The sequence below is a fragment of the Stenella coeruleoalba genome (assembly GCF_951394435.1).
Source record: "Stenella coeruleoalba genome assembly, chromosome: 2".
Lineage (NCBI taxonomy): Eukaryota > Metazoa > Chordata > Mammalia > Artiodactyla > Delphinidae > Stenella > Stenella coeruleoalba.
The window spans coordinates 39,423,710-39,446,183 of NC_137147.1; the positions used below are offsets into that span (position 1 = coordinate 39,423,710).

Sequence of the window (22,474 nt, forward strand, 5' to 3'; positions counted from 1 at the left end):
CCTCAGCCCTACCGTCAATATCTTAGTTCAGAGCCTCCTTATCTTCTTACCCAGAGCACCGTAACAGCCACAAACTGAACCTTCCCCTGCTGCCCACATGCACATGTCCACACACTCCCCCCACCCCTGCCAAATACATGTAAAACATAAATCCACTCACTCATGTCATGCAACTTGCTGAAAATTCTTCAAAGACTCTCCTTTACCTGCTACATAAAGCCAAATCTCCTGGTATGAAATCTGTACCTGACAGTGCAGGTTTTCTATCAAATAACTATTCTCCTTCTTTTTCCTTAATAAGAGAAACTCAATTTTTAGTTAGAACATAGCCATGCAGTAATTTCCTAGCCTTCACTGAAGCTAGGTACAGCCATGTGACCAAGTTCTGGACAATTCCATGGTAAGTATTGTGTGGAAGTTCAGGAAGGATCCTTAAAGAAAGCTGACTCAGCTGGAAGGAGTGCCCTTTGCCCTTCTTACTGCCTGGAACTGGAATACAGAGACGACTTCTGGAGCTGCAGCAACCATCTTAGACCATGAGGTGACCTTGGAGACGGCAGAATAGAAAAGATAGAAATCTGCGTCCCTGAGGACTCCATGGAGCTTTAATGGTAGAGCTGGACACCCTACCTCCAGATTCCTTACAGGGAAGAGAAATACATTTCTGTTTAGTTTAAGCCACTGTCATTTTATATTTCCTGTGACAGGCAATGGTGCCAAATCCTAAGTGATACAGAATTCATACTTCTCAAGAATGTTAAGCCTTGCATAACTTCATTTCTGTCAAGCCCTCTGGCCTTATTCTTCCACCATACTTCAACCTTTAGGCTCTAGTACTACCAAAATTCTAGTAGTTTTCCACTCCACCCACAGATTCACCAGGGACTTTCACACTTCTCAGATTTTGTTCAAGTCTGCGCCCTACCTAAACACCCTACTTAATTTTATTCAGCTTTTAACTTTCCACACTCAGCTCAGGCATCCCCTCCCATAGGAAGTTTGCCTAAATCTCCGTCTTAAGCTAAGTGGCCATGCTCTGTGCTCCCATAATGCCCTGGGCATACTCCAGTTTTGGAGCCCATTTGCTATTATTTACGGGCCATCTCTCCCACCCCACAGAAAGCACCTCAGAGGGCAGACAACACATCTACTCATTTTGTATCTATATCTCCTAACACAAGCGGGAGCTCAGTAATTAATGTTCTGAGCTCAACTGCATTTTCCTCACTGAAATGGAGCGAACAATATCACATGCTTCTGAATGTCTTGCTTAGCCCTTCAGGCCAGCAGTATGTGGAAGATTGAAACAAAATTTTCTAATGGCAATATTTTTTTTCTGGAGATGAAAAAACAAGCTGCAAGTGAGCCATCCTAAGAAAACATCCATTCTGAGAAGCAATTTATTGTTTGGATGTTTCAGACTTGAATTCTTTCATCTGTTAACCGGGAACTCGGCACTAAGTAATCTTGTAGGTCTCACCTGGTTCTGACACTTTATAATTCCATTTTTGAAAACAAACACATAGATTTGGACACAAGAAACTCACTGTGAGTGAATGGCTCCTCCAGGGACTGACAACATGACTAGCCTTACCCAATTTTTAAATAAATTATTTATAAGGAGTGCCTAAAAAATCTCAAAGTCATCAGAGGACAGTGACCACATTAGGATATTGAAACGTCAGTTGTGGGAAGATATGCCTCCTAAATTCCAACCACACTGGACTTCTCTAAAAGCCCTTGAGCTTGCCATGCTCCCTCCTGACACTGGGCACTTGCATTTGCTATTCCTTCTGTCTTGAACGCTCTTTCCTTCACTCTTTACTAGTTACCTCAGCTCATGAGTCACTTCCTTAGGAAAATCTTCCACCTTCCCCTGACCAGATTGAATCACCCGATGAGAGGTTCTCATTCATTGCAATGCATTCCTCTTCTTCACAGCACTGGTCACAGTTGTGATTTTCTATTAGTATGATTATGTGATTGATGTCTTTCTCCCTCACTAGACCATACTCTCCACAAGGGAGCACTTTTGTTTTTGCTTATCACAGTAACCATATCCTTGGCACAGAGTCAATGCTCAATAAATTCTTGTCAAACGTCCCCAAAGGCTGTGCAAGGGAGGAGAATAGGGGCTGATGAGTTTCATTTGGGGGACATGTCAAGCTATTTTAGTAAGCTGGAAATCCTCAGAGCTCCCCAGCACACCTTTGAAAAAAGATCTCAGGAGTTAGGGATTGAAGTCACTTTCTGGTGACGGACGAGCAGGCACTGAATGAGCCCATCATCTGGCAGAACATGCATAACAAGCTAAGAAGAGAGAAGGCAGGAATAGGACTAAAATGTTTGGAGCTCCAGTAATAACCCTGAGTAAGAGCTCACAGCCAAAATCCGAAGTGAAAGTTACTAATGTATTGAAAATCCCACGGCTAGCACTTCCTGAAAAAACAAGGACTATATGAAGATAAAAACACGACAATTTGTGGCTGTCTTTGTAGCACACAGATCAAGAAAGAGTAGACCTACCTCTTGGAGCAGAAAGAATGATGTTATCACATGGCAAAGGGAAAACAGAGCTCCTAAATTTGACTTTCAACTTTATCTAAAAAGACCACCTTTCTCACTAGAGTGAGTAGAATAAATACAAGTATAGAATCGAATTCCACTGTAGATAGGAGTCCAGAATTCCAGGCTCAAATGAAAGACATCTGGGGACTCTGAAACTCTGATAAATACTTAGGAGTAAGAAAGGTCCCCGGAAATGGGAATCAGACAGGTGTTGCCACAATTTTCAAGAGGGGGAAGAGCTAGATATCAGAGAACAATGACTCAAGCATATGATATTCACCATGGACCCAACACATAAGTTGATCTGGAAACAGATGACTTGTGAATTCTTTTTTTTTTTTAATTTTATTTTGATGTGGACCATTTTTAAAGTCTTTATTGAATTTGTTACAATATTGCTTCTGTTTTATGTTTTGGTTTTCTGGCTGTGAGGCACCTGGGATCTTTGCTCCCTGACCAGGGGTCAAACCCTCACCCCCTGCATTGGAAAGCAAAGTCTTAACCACTGGACCACCAGGGAAGTCCTGACCTGTGAATTCTTAAACATGAAAGCAATACTCACAGAGGTGGCCTCTCTCAGCATGGCCTCTCTAAGCAAAATGGTACTCAGCTAACTTCAGATCACACAGGTATGTGGAGTCAGCAAGGAACCTGATGGTCCCTTATGGTATCTTTGAGAAACAAGAGTCAGATGATATAGAGGTTGGTGTATTCATGCAGATACAATGTCTCACAGCTGTGCTCAGAGACTGGCTTGATAGATCTCATCTGGCAGGGAGATTGCTAATCTTTCCAAATTCTGAATTTATGGGGAAAAAAAGTCAAATTAGGTAGTGATTGTTCTCTAATTTGAGGAGAAATCAAAAGTGATTTTCTTTAAAAGTTAATGTACTGTATAAGTATATGAGTACAAAACAATATGTCAGGTCTGGCAGTCAGCCTCTGTGGCCAGTTCCACATCTGGACGATGGGAGGGCAAATTACCATTGATATCCATGCAGCCCGCATGATGAGAACTGCACAGGGCACAAAGCAGTCAGACGCATGAGTTGAAAAGTATATGTTGAAATGTGCTGTGTTCAAGTATAACCTGGGAAGGAGGAATCAAAACTTCAGCTGGGCTCTTCTATAAATTCTTCTTCACTCAACCTATTTTATTTTATTTTTTAAAAAAATTTTTAAATTTTATTTTATTTTTGCGGTACGCGGGCCTCTCACTGTTGTGGCCTCTCCCGTTGCGGAGCACAGGCTCTGGACGCGCAGTCTCAGCGGCCATGGCTCACGGGCCCAGCCGCTCCACGGCATGTGGGATCTTCGAGGCACGAACCCATGTCCCCTGCATTGGCAGGCGGACTCTCAACCACTGCGCCACCAGGGAAGCCCTCAACCTATTTTAGATACATTCCATGCTTTGTCAGAAACAGCAAATCCGACGTGTGCTGGCTGGCTTTGGGAGTTAGGGGTTGACACGTCAAATGATGTCTGAGTTCTCCCCTAACGCAGTTTATGAAACACATAGAGAACGGTGCCCATAATGCTGGCAGGCAGGTAAATGGGATGCGTGCCTCTTTGTTTTCCCCATTTCTGTAGGGCTTGACTCTGGAAAAAAGTCAGTGCCCATGTAAATTATTCATGAGCACTGTCTGGGATTCCAGTCAGCCAATAAGCCCCAGACAAAGGACTGAATAGTCTTGTTTTCCCTTAGCAAAGTGACTGACTGCTTATTTCGCAGCCCTCTCTTTTCTTGGTCTGTGGGCCACAGCAAGGCTCCAGACCTTCCAACCAAAGGCAAAGGGGCAGACTCTTTTCTTGCTGTAACTCCCAAGAGCTGGGCTTCTGCTCCTCCATGGAACGCAAGTGAACACATCTGAGAATCAGGGTCAGAACACAAGCAGAAAAGCGCTTGAATGTAACTGGCCTGTCTCCTCTCACACAAGGCACAGTCCGCTGAGAGAGAGAAGAAAGGCATAAGGCACTACTTTCTAAAGTCCCATTTGATGATGACTTGCAAATGGTACCATCTTTGTAACTTGCTGCAAAAGAAACACCTCCCCCAGAAAAAAACAAAAACATAAAACAGCCAAACAACAACAGCTCTATTTGGAGAGATCAGAGGCATCATTCAGGCATCATTCAACTTTTTAGCTCTGATAAAGGCCATCCCAGGACATGTATGATAAACAAGGCTGTCCTGTGCTCCCACATTTCTCACTGTGCTCTCTGGATCAAATTCACACCCTCTGTGACCCAAATGTACCCTTTGCTCTCTGTGAATTACAAGGACTTGGTTTTCAAAGGCTTATCCTTAAGACTCTGCTCTCAGGCCAGTACCCTGAATGGAATTAAATTATCCCATGAAATAAATCCACAGGATAAAAATAGCTTTGGAATCTATCCTAATTAAATGTGTTCCCTTCAAAGTCAACCATATCAGTTAGAGCCTGAACATGGAATTCAAGTCAAAGAGTGAATTAAATTCTCAGATTTGAACCACAATATCAAGAACTGAAATAAAATTTCTCAAGATGTGGGCTGATAACTGCTTCACCAGAAACCACATCAGGCTACAACGTCCATCCTCTATATTTCAAGACAAATGAAACAGGGAGATGGAGAGGCAGTCTCCATCTGACATCCCACACAGGTCATCTAGTATGTGCCTTGCATCAAGGTAATACAGTGCTTATGAAAAGCCTGAGTATTCAAGAAAATGATTTAGGCCTTACTGCTTTTCCCCACTGCTAGTCTGAATGTTTGTGTCCTCCCTCCCCCACATTATGTTGAAATCCTAACCTCAAAGGGTGATGGTATTAGTAGGTAGGGCCTTTGAGGGGTGCTTAGGTAATGAGGGTGGGGCCCTGATGAATAGGGTTAGTGCCTTATAAAAGGGGTTCCAAAGAGATCCCTGGCCCCTTCCACCACGTGAGGTCACAGTGAGAAGGTACCAGCTAGGAGCCAGGAAGAGGGCCCTCACCAAACATGACCATGCTGGTTCTTTGATCTTGGACTTCTAGTCTCCAGAACTATGAGAAATAAATTTCTGTGGTTTATAAGCCACCTAATCTGTGCTATTTTGTTACAGCAGCCTGAATGGACTAAGACACCCATTCTGTCTCATTTTCACAAATCAAAGTCGCCCTATCACCAAAAGGGGAGTAAGAAACCCACTCTTCACGTGACAGTTTACTTTAAGGTTGTACTCTAAGCCTTCAAGTCTCTCCTGAGGAGACAGTATAGCCCAGTGGTTAAAAACATAATTTGAATTCTGGCTTCACTACCAGTTAATAGTCTGGTTATTAACTCATTTGAAGATTAGTAATTCATCTAAGTAACACAAGTAATATTATTGTTGTATAATACCATTGTTGGGAGGATTAAGGGAGAAATTCAGGTCAAGTACTAGGCCTGTAACAAGTACTCTGTTTAGCTCTTGTTGCCATTGTTAATCTTTTTAAATTTACAACACAAGTTCCTGTCCAATAGGGAAGTGATTACTCTTAAAAATTAAATGTGGGGAAGGCTCTCCCTGGGCTAAACAGAGCAGAGATGGGTAGCTAAAGCAAGGAGAGGAGAACAAATGTGGAACACACAGCCCAGAGTCCGATACCACCACCAGGAAGGACCTAGAACTCCCTCCAGCACCAGAGATCATGTCAGCAACCACCACCAATCATGCGCTGGGCGGAGGGCTGAGACAGGAGAAACGCCCTGCTGGAGCCGCCAGGAGAACATCAAGTCCTGGTTGAGAAAGCTCAAAGCACAGGCCATCCAAAGTGACCTGGGGCCGCCTCAGGACCTAGGAATGAGCGGAGATTCCTTAGGACCTTCAAGGGACGACCCCACTGCTGGCTATCCAGCCTGGCTCCCCGTGCTGTCCCCCCTCTTCTACTTCACAGCGGGGGCTGTGACAGAAGAGCTGTGTCTACTTGAGGTTTCATGTTCTCCAGTGTGAATTCACTAGAAGACATTTCTGCGCAGTGCCTGCTCTACCTTCTTGTTTTCCCACTTCTTTCTGGTACCATTGACCAGTCCTACTGCATTCTTTACTGTCTCACTTCTCTTTTCCTACTTTTTTCTCCCAGGGTACTTAGGAATATTCAGTTTTTAAAGCTCTCTCACACTTTAATAATGATGTTCATGCTGTCACGAGCTCACGAAAGGAAGAGCCTTTAGCAAGCTAATAAACAGTCAGGAAATTCTTTCCTTCAACATTCATGTGCCTAACATGAGACAGAATTTTTCTCAAGGGAAAGAAACAATTGCTTCTCAAGAGGGGGAAAAAAAAGGAGTATGTGTGGCAACTAAGTCATAATGTGATGTAAAGAGCAGGATGACATTTTCAACAGAGGAAAAAAGGGAAATTTAAGAATAAAAATGATCTAACACTCACTATTACATTTTCCACTTTACTCAGCTTTGTGTCTGACTAAAGTTTAATTTGATCTCCCCTGAGCTCTGAGATCTAACAACATCAACCAGATTTCAAGCCCATTTAACGTATGATATATTACGATCAAAAGACTGTGTGTCATGAAATGGAATCAAACAATATTTGGGAGGGGGCTTCAAGTGATAGGTATCATCAAGCAGGAGGACACTGCCATCAGCAGGTCACCTCTTGGCTCCTGGACTGGTAAGCCGCAAGCTCATTGGACTGTGATTCCTAATCACAGCAATTTAGGGCAAGAGGCATCCATGCTCTGCAGTTCAGGCATGGATTCTGAACATGGAACGAATCACTCTCAAGGTTAAAACAGAAAAAAGAGAGCAGCCACGTGTTCAGCCCTTTGCAGGGTTTGGCCTTAGAAAACTCCAGCCGAACAAGTTCTTGAACAGTCTCTTCTGAGACTCTCAAGCCTATTTTACGAATACCACACGGGGGCAGGTTTTAGTTTGCAGGCATTGTTAATCGCTGTGTTATTCATTCATTCTAATGGACACACAAAGCTCGGTGAATTTAATTCCAAAACCATTTCAATTGTTCATCATGAGAAATGGAAGGACAGGTTGAACAGGGGAATGAACCAGGGATGAATCATGAGAGGGGTTACCAGCAACCAAAACTCACCTATAGATGATTCCTTTGTCGTGTAGGAACATAAGCGCCGAAATGATTTCTGCAGCATAGAAACGAGCTCGTGCCTCATCAAAACGACGTGACTTCTGAATATGAAACATCAAGTCGCCCCCGTTCACAAACTCCATCACAAAAAACAGACGATCCTGGGTACAAACACAAAAGAGACAAAAGAGGATCCAACGTGGTGTAGCCATTAGCCTAGAATTCAGTCAGCATCACATGACCCTGGGCTCCGGCGTGGGGAGAAGAGGTTGTTAAATGGAGGTACTCAATGGAACATCCTGACAGCGGGTCAGGGCAAAGCAGGAGGGTCTGGTGGATTAAATCCTTGGGATGGTGGGGATGGGGGCTAGGTGGTGCTAGTAACGTCTGGATCTCCTTTAAGTAATTCCACACAACCTTGAATTTCTGCATTAAATAAAAAGTAGAGAAGGCTTTGGTTCTAGTTTTAGTTCTGCACTTTAAACACTATGTACCCTTGAATTTAACTTTTTTTGGATGTTCAACATTAATAAGGTGAGGATGATGATGTTATCTCTACCAGAATCGTTGAGTTTTATAAACTGGAAGAGAGAAGCATAAATCGAAAAGTGCATGCCTTTTTGTCTGGAACATGTAGGGTTAATCACAGCAAGTAAGGGACATCTGATAGGTCCTCACACCTGGGCGGAGAATGATCACAGAGAAAGGAAAACACTTTTGACAAATCAGCCAGACAACAGTCTAATGACAGCCTCAGAGTTGCCTCAATGTTAGAAATTCTATTTGGCCCCTCAGAAGGTTCCTGAATCAGAAAAGGCAACTTAAAGTCAAGTGAGATGCTGTCTCCATCTGGAAGGAACTCTAACCTAGCAGGTGAAATGGGCTCTTAGAAGTCACTGTTGCAGTCAATGTACTAAGTACTGTGCAAGTGTTATGAATAAAGCGCTATGGAAAGTAACACTGCTTAATGGAAGAAGTGTACAAGTCTCCATTAAAAAGTGATTCTCCAAGATGGACAGCATAAAACGCTTTGCTTCAGGAACCTCTGAGACCAATGGACTTCCTCATTCCCTCTCATTAGCATTTATGGAGTCCCAAGTTAGCCAGTGCTGAATTAGGTGATGGGGACCCAACAGAGAGTAAAAAAAGGCACAAAACAGACACAGTCTCTATCCATAGAGAGTCTAGTGTGGGAGATACACATTACTTTAAAAAAGCCACAGAGTCACATAAACAGGCAAATGTACAAATTCTGGTCAATGCTGTGAAGGAAAAGTGGAGGAAGCAATGATATTGTGTCATCCGCTTGGGGGGTCAGGGGAGGTCTCTCTGAGCAAGTGATGTGGGAGCTGAGACCTTCCAAATGAGTGCAATCAGGGCCAGTGGTCATCCTTTTGGAGGGTGGGAGGGTGGGAGGTCATTTTGTAAGGAAACTGGTATCTTACCAATTCACGAAGGATGTGTATACGCACATAGAAGCCATCCTTATTAGTGGTTTCAGGTGCTGCCAGCTCTGTTTGGCATTGCCATGCATTCACAGCTGAATGGTGGACAGAGATTGTGTCTGCTGTTGTTCATCTCCTGATCCAGCACTGGTTTAATCAGGCCCTTCCCAATCAGAAGACACTACAACTTATGACCTCCTATGCCCAATTTTAAGACAAACCTAATTAGAAGGAAAAAAAAAATCCTCTGGGTCTATGAAACGTCTCTTTCTGCTAATGAGAAGCAAGAATTTAAGAGTGAAGATGGAATGGCAAGACTCACGCACACAAAACCCCAAACCAAACGTCAATAAAACAACTCTTCAGGTTGACCAATATAAGCCAACAGAATACTAGATATATCAAGCCGTCTGACTAAGCTAATGGCCTTCACCGTGAGCGTGACTGACCAGGGGGAGAGGCCGAGTTGGGTGGGACGAGCTTGGATGAGCAATGGGGTTCCCTATTTTCTGTACGGGGAGGGCTCGGGTGGAAGGAGCAGGTTAGCAGTGGGCGGCGCAGAGGGTAAGCATGTGATAGAGACGGGTCTAAGAGCTGCATCCGCATGAGAAATTGTTATGCCGACGCTGTGTTCATTTGGAGGGGCCTCAGGGGGCCCGGATGAACCCCCAGGCGGTAAAGCTGCCTCAATCCATCCCTCAGCAAGAAGGTCCATCTGATACATTTCTGTCATCTGGCCTGTTCACCTTTGCATGGCTGGGACTGGCAGTCACATGAATTCCAACAGCTTGAAATACCTGGTTGCTAGAACTGGGTCAGTAGGTAAGTGGCTACCCCTTAGGCTGCTGGAAGTCAGCGGGGGTTAGCAAGAACGTCTAAGACAGTAGGCATCAAGATGAGGGCATTCCAAGGGAAATTGCATCCATTCCTAGTTCCCTCCTAAAATAATTCTCATAATCTCAAGTCTGAAAAGCCAGACCCTGGGCTAAATTCCAGATCTGGGGAAGGACATAACTGCCTTCCCTCCCCAGTCATGCTTCTCTGTCTCGGCCCCACCACCTGCCCTGGCGGCAGATTTCTCAACTAATGCACGGGTTCCTGGGAGGCGTGCACGCCTGGCACGCAGAGCAAGAGGTCATAAGCTTTAGAACTGCGAAAATATGCGTTATTTTTCACCCAGAGTCTCATTTCTAACTTCCTGTCTGGCACCACCTAGAACAGAGGGTACAGCTCCCAGCCCTCGGGCTACACGCAACTCTTTAAGCAAGCAGGAAGGGAGAACGAGCCAGGAGATACCAGGACACTTTAATGAAAAGTAATAGTCCATCTTACCAAAGACCTACAATAATGTCACAAGGTAGAAAACTAAAAGCATGTTTATCAGCTAGCAAAATGCGTTTGCTGTGAAGAGACCTTCTGTTTACATACAGTTCTGTTCACTCTATTTTAGAATGTCTGCTGCCAAGGCAGTTCAAATTAGGTAGCAATTTCTCCATGATTTCTTTTGTAGAGGCGGAGCTAAATGACAGAAACATCCAGCTTTCAGCAAAGATTCACTCATAGTGGGGGTGAGTGAGAAGCCATCCTCAGCAATGAACTTTCATTAAACCTGTCCTCAGGTGGGGCTTCTAGAAAGTGCACAATAAACAGTAGCGGCTGCTGGTGGTGGCTGTAATGGTGAAGATGTTTTCAGTTAGAAAAAAAAAAAGATCATACCCATGAATGTGCAGAATTATTTCAGTTACAGCCAAAGATGCAGATATGCACAGAAAAGACCAAAAAATACCTATGTATGACAAGTCAGCTTTCAGTTGTGAGATCTTGTATGTCATTTATCTCTTCTTTATACTTTTCAGTATCTCTGAAGGTTTCTTTTTAAAAAAAATTTTTTTATTAAAAAAACTTTTTTTGGCCACACGGTGCAGCTTGTAGGATCTTAGTTCCCCGACCAGAGACTGAACCCGGGCCCTCGGCAGTGAAAGCGTGGAGTCCTAACCATTGGACCTCCAGGAAATTCCATCTGAAGGTTTCTATGATGAGTGTGCATTATTCTTATAATTAGAAACAAAGCAAAGTCACCTATGGCTTCCTCCATATTTCCCTAATTTTCATCTGAAAGATGAGAGATTGGGAAAGTGCAATTTTGAGACTGTCTTAGAGCAGGTACTTAGGCAGTGGGAGGTGGGATTAGGAAAGCAGTTGCAGAAAGAGGGGTCTTCACATCCCTGGCTGCCCATTATTCAGGGCCCCTCATAACGACCCTCTCCCTTCATAGCCATTCTGATGCCTGATATAACCAGGCCATCAGGCTTGTTGGAATCACATCCAAAATGAGACTCGGCAGGCTCTGGTTTGGGTCCCAGGGCTCCACTGAGAGGAGAGGGTCTGAGTTCTGGCACACAGGCTTCATAGAGTCTACTGAGTCCTTCAAAGACTTTTTTTTTTTCTTTTTTAATACTACTCTATTTATTTATTTTTGGCTGCACGTGGCCTCCTCATCGTGGTGGCTTCTCTTGTTGCCGGGCACGGGCTCTAGAGCGCAGGCTCAGTAGTTGCGGCGCACGGGCCTAGTTGCTCCACAGCATGTGGGATCTTCCCGGACCAGGACTCGAACCCGTGACCTAACCACTGCACCACCAGGGAAGTCCCCTCAGAGACCTTTTATGCTTGCTTTAAGGGTCTCAACAAGGAGGAATACACGTTTACTGAGCACACAGTATGCCAGGCCCTGGGTGGGGGCCAAGTATCATAAAATGAACGAGAGCCCAGGCCTGCTCTCAGGAAGCTCTGGTAGCTGGAGCACATCAGCCCAGTGTGCTAAGCACAGTAGAGGGGCACAGGGGGCATCATGCAGAAACAGAGCAGGGACACCGGAGCAGCCTGGAGGCTGGGGTGGGGTTGGGGGAAAGCTTCGAAGAGGAGCCGATTCACCAGCCTTGAAGGATGAGGAAGCACGAGTCAGGATGGAGTGGGATGGAGGGGGCAGGAATCAAGGTGAATGAACAGCTGAAGCGTCAGGTGTGAGGCACGGTGTCGGGAGTGCAAAGGGGGATGTTCCCCAGGTGCTGAGGCTGCTTTTAGGGTCAAGTGCTGGTACAAAAAGCCAAGGCTGGGCTTCCCTGGTGGCGCAGTGGTTGAGAGTCCGCCTGCCGATGCAGGGGGTTCGTGCCCCGGTCCGGGAAGATCCCACATGCCGTGGAGCGGCTAGGCCCGTGAGCCATGGCCGCTGAGCCTGCGCGTCCGGAGCCTGTGCTCCTCAACGGGAGAGGCCACAGCAGTGAGAGGCCCGCGTACACCCCCCCCCCCAAAAAAAAAAAAAAAAGCCAAGGCTAGTTAGGAAGCTTCCCTTCACCCTATCCGCAGGTCACCCACAGCTGAGAACGGGGCGTTGGTCCTATGAATACACACGGTCATTCACTATCGGCCTCTGTCATAATTACAGGCCCAGTGTCTGGGCTAAAGCAGGTGGCAGCTATGCTTTCTAAGGGCTAGGCTTGAAAAAGACTGCCGTAGTGTTGGAGGCTGCCACAAATAATAAACATCGGCTACAAAACCCGATGACTCCAGCTCCTACGGCATTTTACTCCTATGGCGTGAATGCCATCACGCTGGAAACCTTTCACATTGAACAAATGCCCTTTGCAAAGCAGCAATGAAGCAACGAGGCAGAAGATCACCTCCTGCCTACAGCTCCACTATCTGTGCTGCTTAAGACCTAGTCTCACTGATGACTTGACAAACACTAAGTCCTGCTGAAGAAACCCAACTGGGAAGCAACCAGAGGAAGCATCTGCTGGGATCACTGCACGGTGGATTAAGGCTGCCATGAGTCATTTCTGGGGCAGGGAAGAGTTTCCAAATCCCACCTTGGGCAGTGAGGGCAGACGGTTGTTTCTGTATTTAAGCCTGTGTAGATAGCATTCCAGTTTTTCTAAAATCCAATTTCCTAGATGCTGAGCCTGGACACCTGCACGGCATTCCCCGAGGCCTCTGGCTCCTCGATGGGAAATCTTGCCCTGATCTGCACAGTAGAGAATCTAAGGTCCCCCAGGCTGGCTTAACCTCAGTTCTAAAGCCAAGTGGCCCAGCCCTTTGTCTGTCCCTTGCTCCTCTCTTTTGTTCCTGATTCAACTAACCACAAATGCAAGTCTTTAACATGGGGTGAGGAACACCTGGGGGAATAAAAGCAACTCAGAAATCCCTTTGTCCCACTCAGCCCAGCCCAGCCCAGCCCAGCGTGAGTTACAGGAGGCCAAGGAGCTGGTGCCTGGTTAATAATAGAATTCCTGTCATCACATGCCTGGTTCCATTGACCGGCTGCAGCCTGGGCCAAGTCTGCCCTGGCTACTGTCAGTTCAGGGATGTTACTTCCCCAGGCCAAAGGGGATAAAAATACCTTCTGCCCTGAAAGTGGCTGTCAGTATAAGCAGTGTGCATTCCCTAAAGCCCCTCCTAAGGACTCTTTTTTAGGAGGTAAAACTGTTGGACAATTGCATGAGGAAACGTTAGAGAGAAAACACCAGTATAGATAGAAGTGCTATGGTACCTGTGGCAAGGTGACGTCGCCTAAGGAGGGTGAGTGCAGAGTGAGCACGGGCCAGGGATGAGACCCCTTAGGGTCCGTGTGCCAGACACCTTCAGAGGGGTCTGCTCAGCCCATTGAGCCCTTCCTTTCTCAGAGACCTGCCCTGGCACCGTCACATGGGTAAGTGCTGGACATCCTGCACACAGCAAGTTGGACCAAGTTGCTCCCCGCCTCCCGCCCCAGTCCCCTTCCCAGAAAATTGGAACTGAGATAGACAGGTGTTCATGTAGGCTGTGCTGTGTGCAAGAACTGAGGAAACATGAATTAGGGAGCTGAGGCTGCCGCCTCTGTGGTGTCAACACATGAGATGTCTCGGTATATCAGAGCAGTAGAAGCCTGGATGGACAGATGGGGGAGAAGAATGGGGCAAAGATAAGAAAGTGTGAATGGGCCGAGAAGGAAACTACCTGGGTCCCTCACACCCTTCCAGTTTCAGGTCCCCAGAGAGACGTGGCCCTTGTGTGCCCTTGGGTTCCACGAGACACCACTGTACCTCTGATTCTTTATTTTCACTTCTCCCTTTTTGCATGACTCTAGTTAAGTGTTTTTCCATTATTTGCTACCAGGAGAATTGTAACTGAAACATTCACCGATTTTTAAGGGGCATGAGTTTTCCTGATTTATAAATCTAGGGTAATAACACCTCTAGCTACACCGATCGTGTGAGGATTAAACCGAAGCCGAGTGCCTGGCACAGCCCCAGACCCAGACAGGGATCTCAACAAACAGACTCTATTGTTATTATTACATCACACAAAGAGGACCAGAGCTACATCTGGGAGACCTTGTGCCCAGCACTGAAGTCCCTGGTGTAGCCAAGAGAAAGCACAGTGTAGGGGTCAGGAGTCAGGAAGCCCGAGATGCCGAGGCAGCTCCTGCTGTGCGCTCTTTATTTTTTCGCTCTCAAAACTCTCGTCGGCAAAATGGGGATAATCAGGTGATTGAACTCACAGGTGTTCGAGGATGAAATGATTTAAGCTTAGAATTTCAAACAGTTACGTGGTGGATGCGGAGATGGTGCCCCACTAGTGGAGTACTCGGCCTGGCGAGTACACAGGAGCGAAACGGCAGCCGCAACCGCTACAGCAGCAGCTCCCCGACCCTCGGTTCAGGACAGGAATCTCGAGGGATCAGGGAGTCAGGAGGACCCCAGGGCAGCTGCTGGGTTGCAGGAGCTCTTCCTGATACTGCATAGTCATGGCCCTGACCTGAGAAAGTGAACTTACCTTTCTTGGACGTGACTATGTAACAAGGGGTCACGAAACTAGATTTGATAAGCCAAGACACATTGACCAAATAAGTTTTCTCATTTTCCTAATATTAGATAATAATTCATATTCTCTATTTTAAGAGATTTATAATAACCATAATCATTATTGCAAGGCAAATGTGCTCCCCTATGAACTGCAAACACTATGGTAAACGAGACTGTTTATAGTAGCTATTCTCCCCTTCTACAAAGTCGATTTTTTCTTATAAACAGACTGAGAAAGATGTTTCTGTTTAAACCAAGGATCCATGGTCACTGCCACTGACACATGTAAATCTCATTTAAAGATGTATTTACAGTGAGGATGCAGGTTACCTTTTGGAAATAAGACAAAGAATAGAAACAACATTTAAAGTTAATGACTAATTTAGTTACTGCTTTAAGGCAATGTTAAGCTGGGAGCCACATCAATACTTACTTAGCCAAGTTCTAAGAATTGCTTTGGAATTACTTCTAAATGAGTAACACATCAACCCTGTATCAAAAGCTGTGGAGTGCTGTTGACCGGCTGTGGACAAGGAAAAGGAAATCTCCAGTAATAGACAATAGATTTCTCATAAGTGCCTCTGTTTTATAATTCTTCTCTGACAAAGTCATCTAGAGGGTGAATAGGGAGTTCAAACCAACAGGAAACCGTTACTGACGTCAAAGAGGTGACAGCAGAAAAGCACCCCTGTGAGGAAATCTGATTGCACCATGCCTGAACTGGAAACAACTTGAACTTAACCACATTAAGAATGATTACAAAGTCTTCAAGGAAGAAACAAGGAGAGGGAATCGAATGGCTTTTTGTTTGTTTGTTTTGTTTTTAATTTATCATTTCGTGCAGCCCAGAAGATATGCGAAGTTAATTCAATTACCCAGCAACTCTTCTGTCAAGCCCACAGGCATGGTACATCCTATCTGAGCTCAGAAACTAGTCTTTGGGAAGGTGAAATATGTCTCCAATATAACAAGCCCTTAGGAGCTTGCATTTTAAACCTGGAGGGACACACAGTTCTTTCCAAAGACCAAGTGTTCTCCTGGCAAACTGGATACGTTACGGTCCTCTCTTATAATGAAACTCGACAAGGCTCATTGGCATATGTACCAGATGAGGGAAACGAGGCAATCGAACCTGCAGGTCAACATCCTGTGAAACATCTGGGCCAGGATGGTTTTTTTTAAGCATAAATAAGCAGCATACGATCAGGGATATAGCAAAGTTGGGGCACAAGTCCTCCCTTCCTGCTGGAGCCTCCTTTGGCGTCTCCGGTCCACACACATCCTGCCCAGTATCACAGGGCTGGCTGTGCTCACTTTGTGCACTTGGTCGTGTTTTCTCTGGAGGACCCGAAACCTTTTAAGGCAGAGCCCAGATGCCAAATGATGTATCTCTAGTACCACCGCCCCCGGTGCCCGGACTATGGTAAGGTTTAATAAACCCTTGAGGAACTACCATAGCAGGAGACCATTTTTGTTTCCTGATAAAATTTAAACGAGATTAGAAAAGTTGGAACAAACCGCCAAGACTAGTTTTACCCGGCCAGTTTGTGGAAGTCAAGTGCAAAGAAGTGAAGTGTCTCGTCCACAGTTAAAACCGTTCGTGAAAGAGTTCAAGAGAGGCAGGTCTGCTTGACGCCACTCCACTTCCCTTTATTTATAAAGCTCTGGTTTTTCTGTTTATAAAAGTAATTACATGTTCTTCGTTCAAATGTAACTACAAAGTAAATACATGGAAAATTGAGAAAATAAAATCACCTGTAATCCTGACACCCAGAGAGAGAAGTCTAAGTACAAGGAGAAACAAAACTATTTATGGCTTTTAGCATCTGAAGAACTGCCGATTTTAGAGCACCTAAGATATTTACAAAGTAATTTTAACTACATTCGATTTTCCCCTTCTGTCCGAATTATACTTAACACTTTATAGCATGTTTAAAGAACAGAAAAAGAGAAAACAAAAAAACATACCCTTCCTTTTTCACTTACATTACATAATATTTCCTGATGTACTTAGTCATCAAAACCATGATTTTTTTTAACAGTTGCATACTATTCCGCATGCCATTTCTATGAAGTCCTACAATTAGCTGGATTTCTGCTTACGTTAATGAGAATAAGAGACATGGTATTAACAGTCTAGTCACTGTCCTATGATAAAGATCATTTTTATTAGCCTGGAAAAACAGGCATCCCTGAAAGCAGATTATTACGAACTGGACATGGTTTTTAAATTCTGAATGTAGATTCCCAAAGAAGATACCTTAGGTGATTATTCACTTAAAAAAAAAAAGGTTTGGTCACTTAAAGGTATGCAGGATAGGATTCCTTTAAATCATTATTTCACATAGTACATTCTTTTTATAAAGATTTTGGTTTCAGCATCAAATAGGAACAAGTCTATTGAAGATATTTATGGATTTAGTTTGTATAGGGCTACAGAATAAAGAGTAAAATAAAGAGTAAAAATTCCGTTATGCCATTTCACTTTAGATTCTTTTTCATGACAGAGGTTCCTAAACTTCGCAACTTGTTAAAGAAGATTTCATGTCTCCCTTTGATCTGTGGATCAACTAGACATTTCTTCCTCATGGGAGGAGATTCTGGGTTATAGCTTTCTGATTAAACATTTTGCCAATTAGGTAAGTATCAAATCTGGCCAAGAATATTCCACATCTGCCTCAAGATGATGCCTGGCAGTCCACTGGCTGAGAGTCTGTTCCTTCCTCTGCTCTATGGTGCTGCATGCTTGCTGAAGTTTCTGTCTGGAATGTGCCTTCCATGTGCTATTTTGAGTTTGAGACTTCCAGTGTAGCCACAACATCATTCTTCTCTGGCCCTCTGGCTGGGGAATGAGATCCCCTACAATCTCTTCCCAGATCCTTTTTGCAACGTGGGCAAAACATGGATCTCCACTGTCCACTGAGGAAGAAAGATGCAGACTTTCCTGTAAAGGTAGGGAGACCCAAGTAAAAGAGACACAGCTCTAATAAGATGAGGGGCAAAGCGATCAGAAATAGATGAAAAAGTTTACCCAGGGGAGAGGACACTCTGCTACTTTCGTCGAGAAGCTTTAGCTGGTGAAATGAAGTGTGATGGGCCCTTCAAACCCCAAGGATGAGAATGGTGACTAAGGTGGCCACACAAACAACCACATCCCCAATCCAGTGGATAGCTTTGAATCCCTTGGTGAACGGACTTCGTCTCGGCACTTGATGGCTCCTCCTAAGAAACCACTTCCTCCTGATTCTTCTTTTTTCCCCCTACCTTTAACCTCCCTTACTTAGAAATCCCTCTTCAGCCTTCCTCTCTTCTCCTTCTATAAACACCTACTGACATATTTTAAATGACAGTTTCTACTATGCCAAGTGGATACTGACACTAAAATCCACGCCCCATCTGAACAGTGTTTCTGAGCAACATCTTACCGCTGGGTTTTCTGCAAAACAAAAACACAACAAAAAAACCCAAAACATTTATTCCGTTCCCCCAGGCTCCCAGCTGGTCAGAACTCTCGCTACTCCTCTCACTCTTTTACTCTAAAAAGTCCTATCAATTCCACCTCCTATGTGTTTCCTTGACTCCATCCCTGTGGCTGCTGCCTTGGAGTAGGAAGGTTCAGCAGGCCAGTGGTTCAACAGCCTTACCAGGGCTGCCCCCCCAGTCTCCTCTCTCTGCAGACAGCCACCTGCAGCCCTCCCAAAATGCAAAGCTTCGGTTGCTCCCTGCCAGTTCCTTTCACCTCATGATTGAGTCTAAACTCTTCAGCAAAGGATGTCATCTTTCCTCCCCGTATTTCCTCTCCTGCAATCCTGCTACATCAAGTTATTTGGGGGTTCCTGGGCACATCGTACAATTTTAAGCCTCTGTGTCTTTGCACTGCTATTACCTCTGTCTGGGAGGCCCATCCCCCTTCTGTCTCTGTAGGGCTCCTATTCATCCTTAAAACACAGCTCAGACAGCCCCTCCCATGGAAGGCCTTTCCAACCTCCCCAGGGACCAAGCTACGGCTGTCTTCTATCACACAGTGATAAGACTTATCTGTGTTTAGGAAGACCCTTGCCTGAAAGCAACAAAAGGGCAGGTCCACATTTTGTTCTTCCTTATGCCTTCAGTCCCTGGCACATAATGTCCCTGGCTCAGGAAACATTCACTGAATTGAATTAAAAATGCAACGTAGACACAATATTACCATTCGACGTATTAACAGGTAATGTCTCTGGTGGCTAGGATCCACTTTTAATATGTAGAGACCACTCAGTTTTGCAGATAGCCTCTAAGGTATCTGTCTTAAGCTGAAATGGCATTCCCATACATGGGAGCAAAAGAAAGAAAACAGCAAGTCCGCTTTCCCCAAAGCGCACTTGTATTGCTACCAGCCCATTTTTGTACACTGGTTGGGAAATATTTCTTAAAGCTTTATCTCTGCTTGTAAATTCCAGTCATATGTACCACACACAGGATAAGAATCTGACTCACAGAGAGGCACCCCTTTAAGACCAGAGTGGTGACGATGATTTTCATAAAATGTCACTCATTCAATGCTTTGTTGGTAAAGTGGACATATAATCATTAAATGCCAAAACACGAGAAGCTGCACTATTTGTATTGCTTGCTTTCTAACATAACCCATTTTAACTATATGCTCACTGAGCTTATCTTTTGTTCCTTAGATGCCCCAGGCTCTGACACTCAGCGTGTTTATTTATTTATTTATTTTTTATTAGAGTATAATTGCTTTACAATGGTGTGTTAGTTTCTGCTTTATAACAAAGTGAATCAGTTATACATATACATATGTTCCCATATCTCTTCCCTCTTGCATCTCCCTCTCTCCCACCCTCCCTACCCCACCCCTCTAGGTGGTCACAAAGCACCGAGCTGATCTCCCTGTGCTATGTGGCTGCTTCCCACTAGCTATCTACCTTACGTTTGGTAGTGTATATATGTCCATGCCTCTCTCTCGCCCTGTCACAGCTCACTCTTCCCCCTCCCCATATCCTCAAGTCCGTTCTCTAGTAGGTCTGTGTCTTTATTCCTGTCTTACCCCTAGGTTCTTCATGACATTTTTTTTTCTTAAATTCCATATATATGTGTTAGCATACGGTATTTGTCTTTCTCTTTCTGACTTACTTCACTCTGTATGACAGACTCTAGGTCTATCCACCTCATTACAAATAGCTCAATTTTGTTTCTTTTTATGGCTGAGTAATATTCCATTGTATATATGTGCAACATCTTCTTTAACAGGACAGCTGTTAGGAGTCCCCAAACAGGAGCTCTGTCTGTCTACAAACTCAGAAAAAAACAGAGATAATGCTTATGTCTTTACAAAGAAGATCTGTCACATTTTCTTTGGCCTCTGTGAAAAGGCTAGTGATCTAGCCTACTTGATTTCCCATATCTAGGCTGGACCACCAGACACTCATGTAAGGCACTGGTTTTCAGCTGGAGAGATTCTTCCCCCAGGGAGCATCTGGTCATGTCTGGAGACTTTTTTGGTTGTCGTAACTAGGGAAGTGCCGCCGGCACCTGGTGAGCAGAGGCCGGGACGTTGCTAATCCTACAACGCACAGGGCAGCTCCCTCCCCTCCTGTGACAAAGGGTTATCCTGCCCTCAATATTAGTAGTGGGCAAATGATATCACATTGTACAAATACGTGATTTAAATTTTTTTAACTTATTTTTTTAAAACCTTTTTTACTGGAAAGGTTGAACATTTGCCAGTCATTCAATTCCTTAAACTATTGACCTGCTGGTGAAGGTCAAGGTCTTGGAGGTAAAGTTCTGAGCAATGTGGAGGGAACGTCCTGCTACGGATCTGCCCTGAAGCCAAAGTAAGGAGGGGCAAACCGAGTTTCTGAGCAGGCTCTCACTTCTGCAGGTTTGCAGAAGAGGAACCTGAACCAGTCTCTAAGTCCAGTTCTCTACCTTGTTGGTTGTGGCTCACTTATCTTGAACCGCCTTCCACCACTGGTGAGACACACGCTAGTGCAGAAGGTCTGGGCTTGTCGTGGGCACAGGCTAGTTCCCACTTCACAAGCAGACTATGGGTCAGTGCTCCCTGGGGGTGAGGAGAGGAAGGAAAAGGACAAAGGCACTTCCCACGCGGCCACCGCACAGGAGCAGGAAAACACGTATGGGTGGGAGGGGAGCAGTTTTGCAGGAAGGGTTCTCCTCTTTTGTTTTGGTTGGGAATTATACATTATATCATTTTAACGTTGAAAATATCATACACAATGAGAATGGAATTGAGACTCTGGGAGGAGTTCCAAGACTCGCTTTGTGAGACCTAAGCAATACATCATTACAGACCATCCTAAAGAAATGGGTAGGAGTGAGCTCCAAATACAGCCGGCTCTTTTGCTGTGCAAATATACTAAAAGCTGGACGCCTGCACTGAAAGGAAACAGGAACTCCCTGGGTGGTCCCAAAGGGGCTTGCCAGAGCCCGCCAGTGGAGCGGGAAGGTCTGCTGGTGAGACAGCCAAGGTGCTCTCTGACAGTGGAAGGCTGGACGAGGAACCCTGCACAAGTCAGTCTCGACAGCACTGATAGGGGGGTGGGGGCAGGGAATGAGACCAGTCTTTCCAGAGGGATGAAGAACACTGTGCCAGTTACAATGGTGAGCATGGGAAGTAAGCCTGCTCTTCCATGACGCCTCCTGCTTTGGGCCCCAAGCCCAGTGGTGCTACAGAACCCATCGCCGTCCCTGCCCCCAGGAATCTCCATCAGGTCTTCAATTCACTGCACCACACAGGCATCCACATGCAAATGCAACTTCAATACAAGCCCCGCAGACTCTCTTCTAAGCGGACGGCTGCTCTGAGCCTGTCCTAAATGGCAATCCCAGAACTGCTACCATGACCAGCCCGCCGTGGAGGGTCAGCAGCTGACTCTATGTTACGAACAGGCTGCTCAGGCCCCCGAACTCCCCGGGAGGACACCGGTTCCGTGAGGGAAGGGGCCCCTCCTTGCTCCGTCCACTGCTGCATCCTCAGGGCTCACCCGAGCCTTCACCCTGAAGGAACTCTGTGCACATTTGCCAAATGAATGAACACCCTTGATCTTCACCTACTGCTGGACAAGCCTCTGTCACTACAAGTCGGCTAAGCTGATAGTGACTGACGGGGCTGATTCTGTCCTGAGGGGCCCCGGATTGTTCTGGGGCCTAGTGGAGATGGGTGCAGCTGGGTTCTAACCAGTGATGAAGCAATTATGGAAAATGCAAGTATTTCAAAACTAGGAGACATTATGGTCTGTGGTTTTCACCCAGACCAGCTGGGCTTCTAGACTGCACGATTCTGGGTTCAGGGTAAGGGGGACCCACTCCAGCCACCCACAGGTGTCGTGTCAGGCCCTGGCCTCAAGGTCCCAGTTGGTCCTGGCAGAGGCCAACCCAGCTTCCCAGAGAAACACCCGCAGGCCACCCTCAGGTGCTGCTGGTTAGACTGTTAGTTTGATAGTCATTCTGGTTGCCCTTCTGAGGAGAGACTGGCCCGTAGGTAAAATTTTCCCCCAGAGGCCAGTCCTCGCTTTCAGCTACCTTTCCTTTGGTAGCAT

At 45.4% G+C, this 22,474-nt stretch overlaps 1 protein-coding gene across 2 annotated transcripts in view; it reads right to left on the minus strand.

Annotated features, from left to right (window-relative positions):
• Positions 1-22,474, minus strand: part of PRKCH (protein kinase C eta) — a 221,954-nt gene that overhangs the window by 55,567 nt on the left and 143,913 nt on the right. For both annotated transcript variants that reach the window (XR_013827258.1, XM_079914274.1), the window contains exon 10: positions 7,637-7,791. Coding sequence is in view for 1 of the 2 variants with exons in the window: in XM_079914274.1 (XP_079770400.1) it covers positions 7,637-7,791 (155 nt within the window). In the remaining variant the exon portion in view is untranslated. The remainder of the gene's footprint in view (positions 1-7,636; positions 7,792-22,474) is intronic.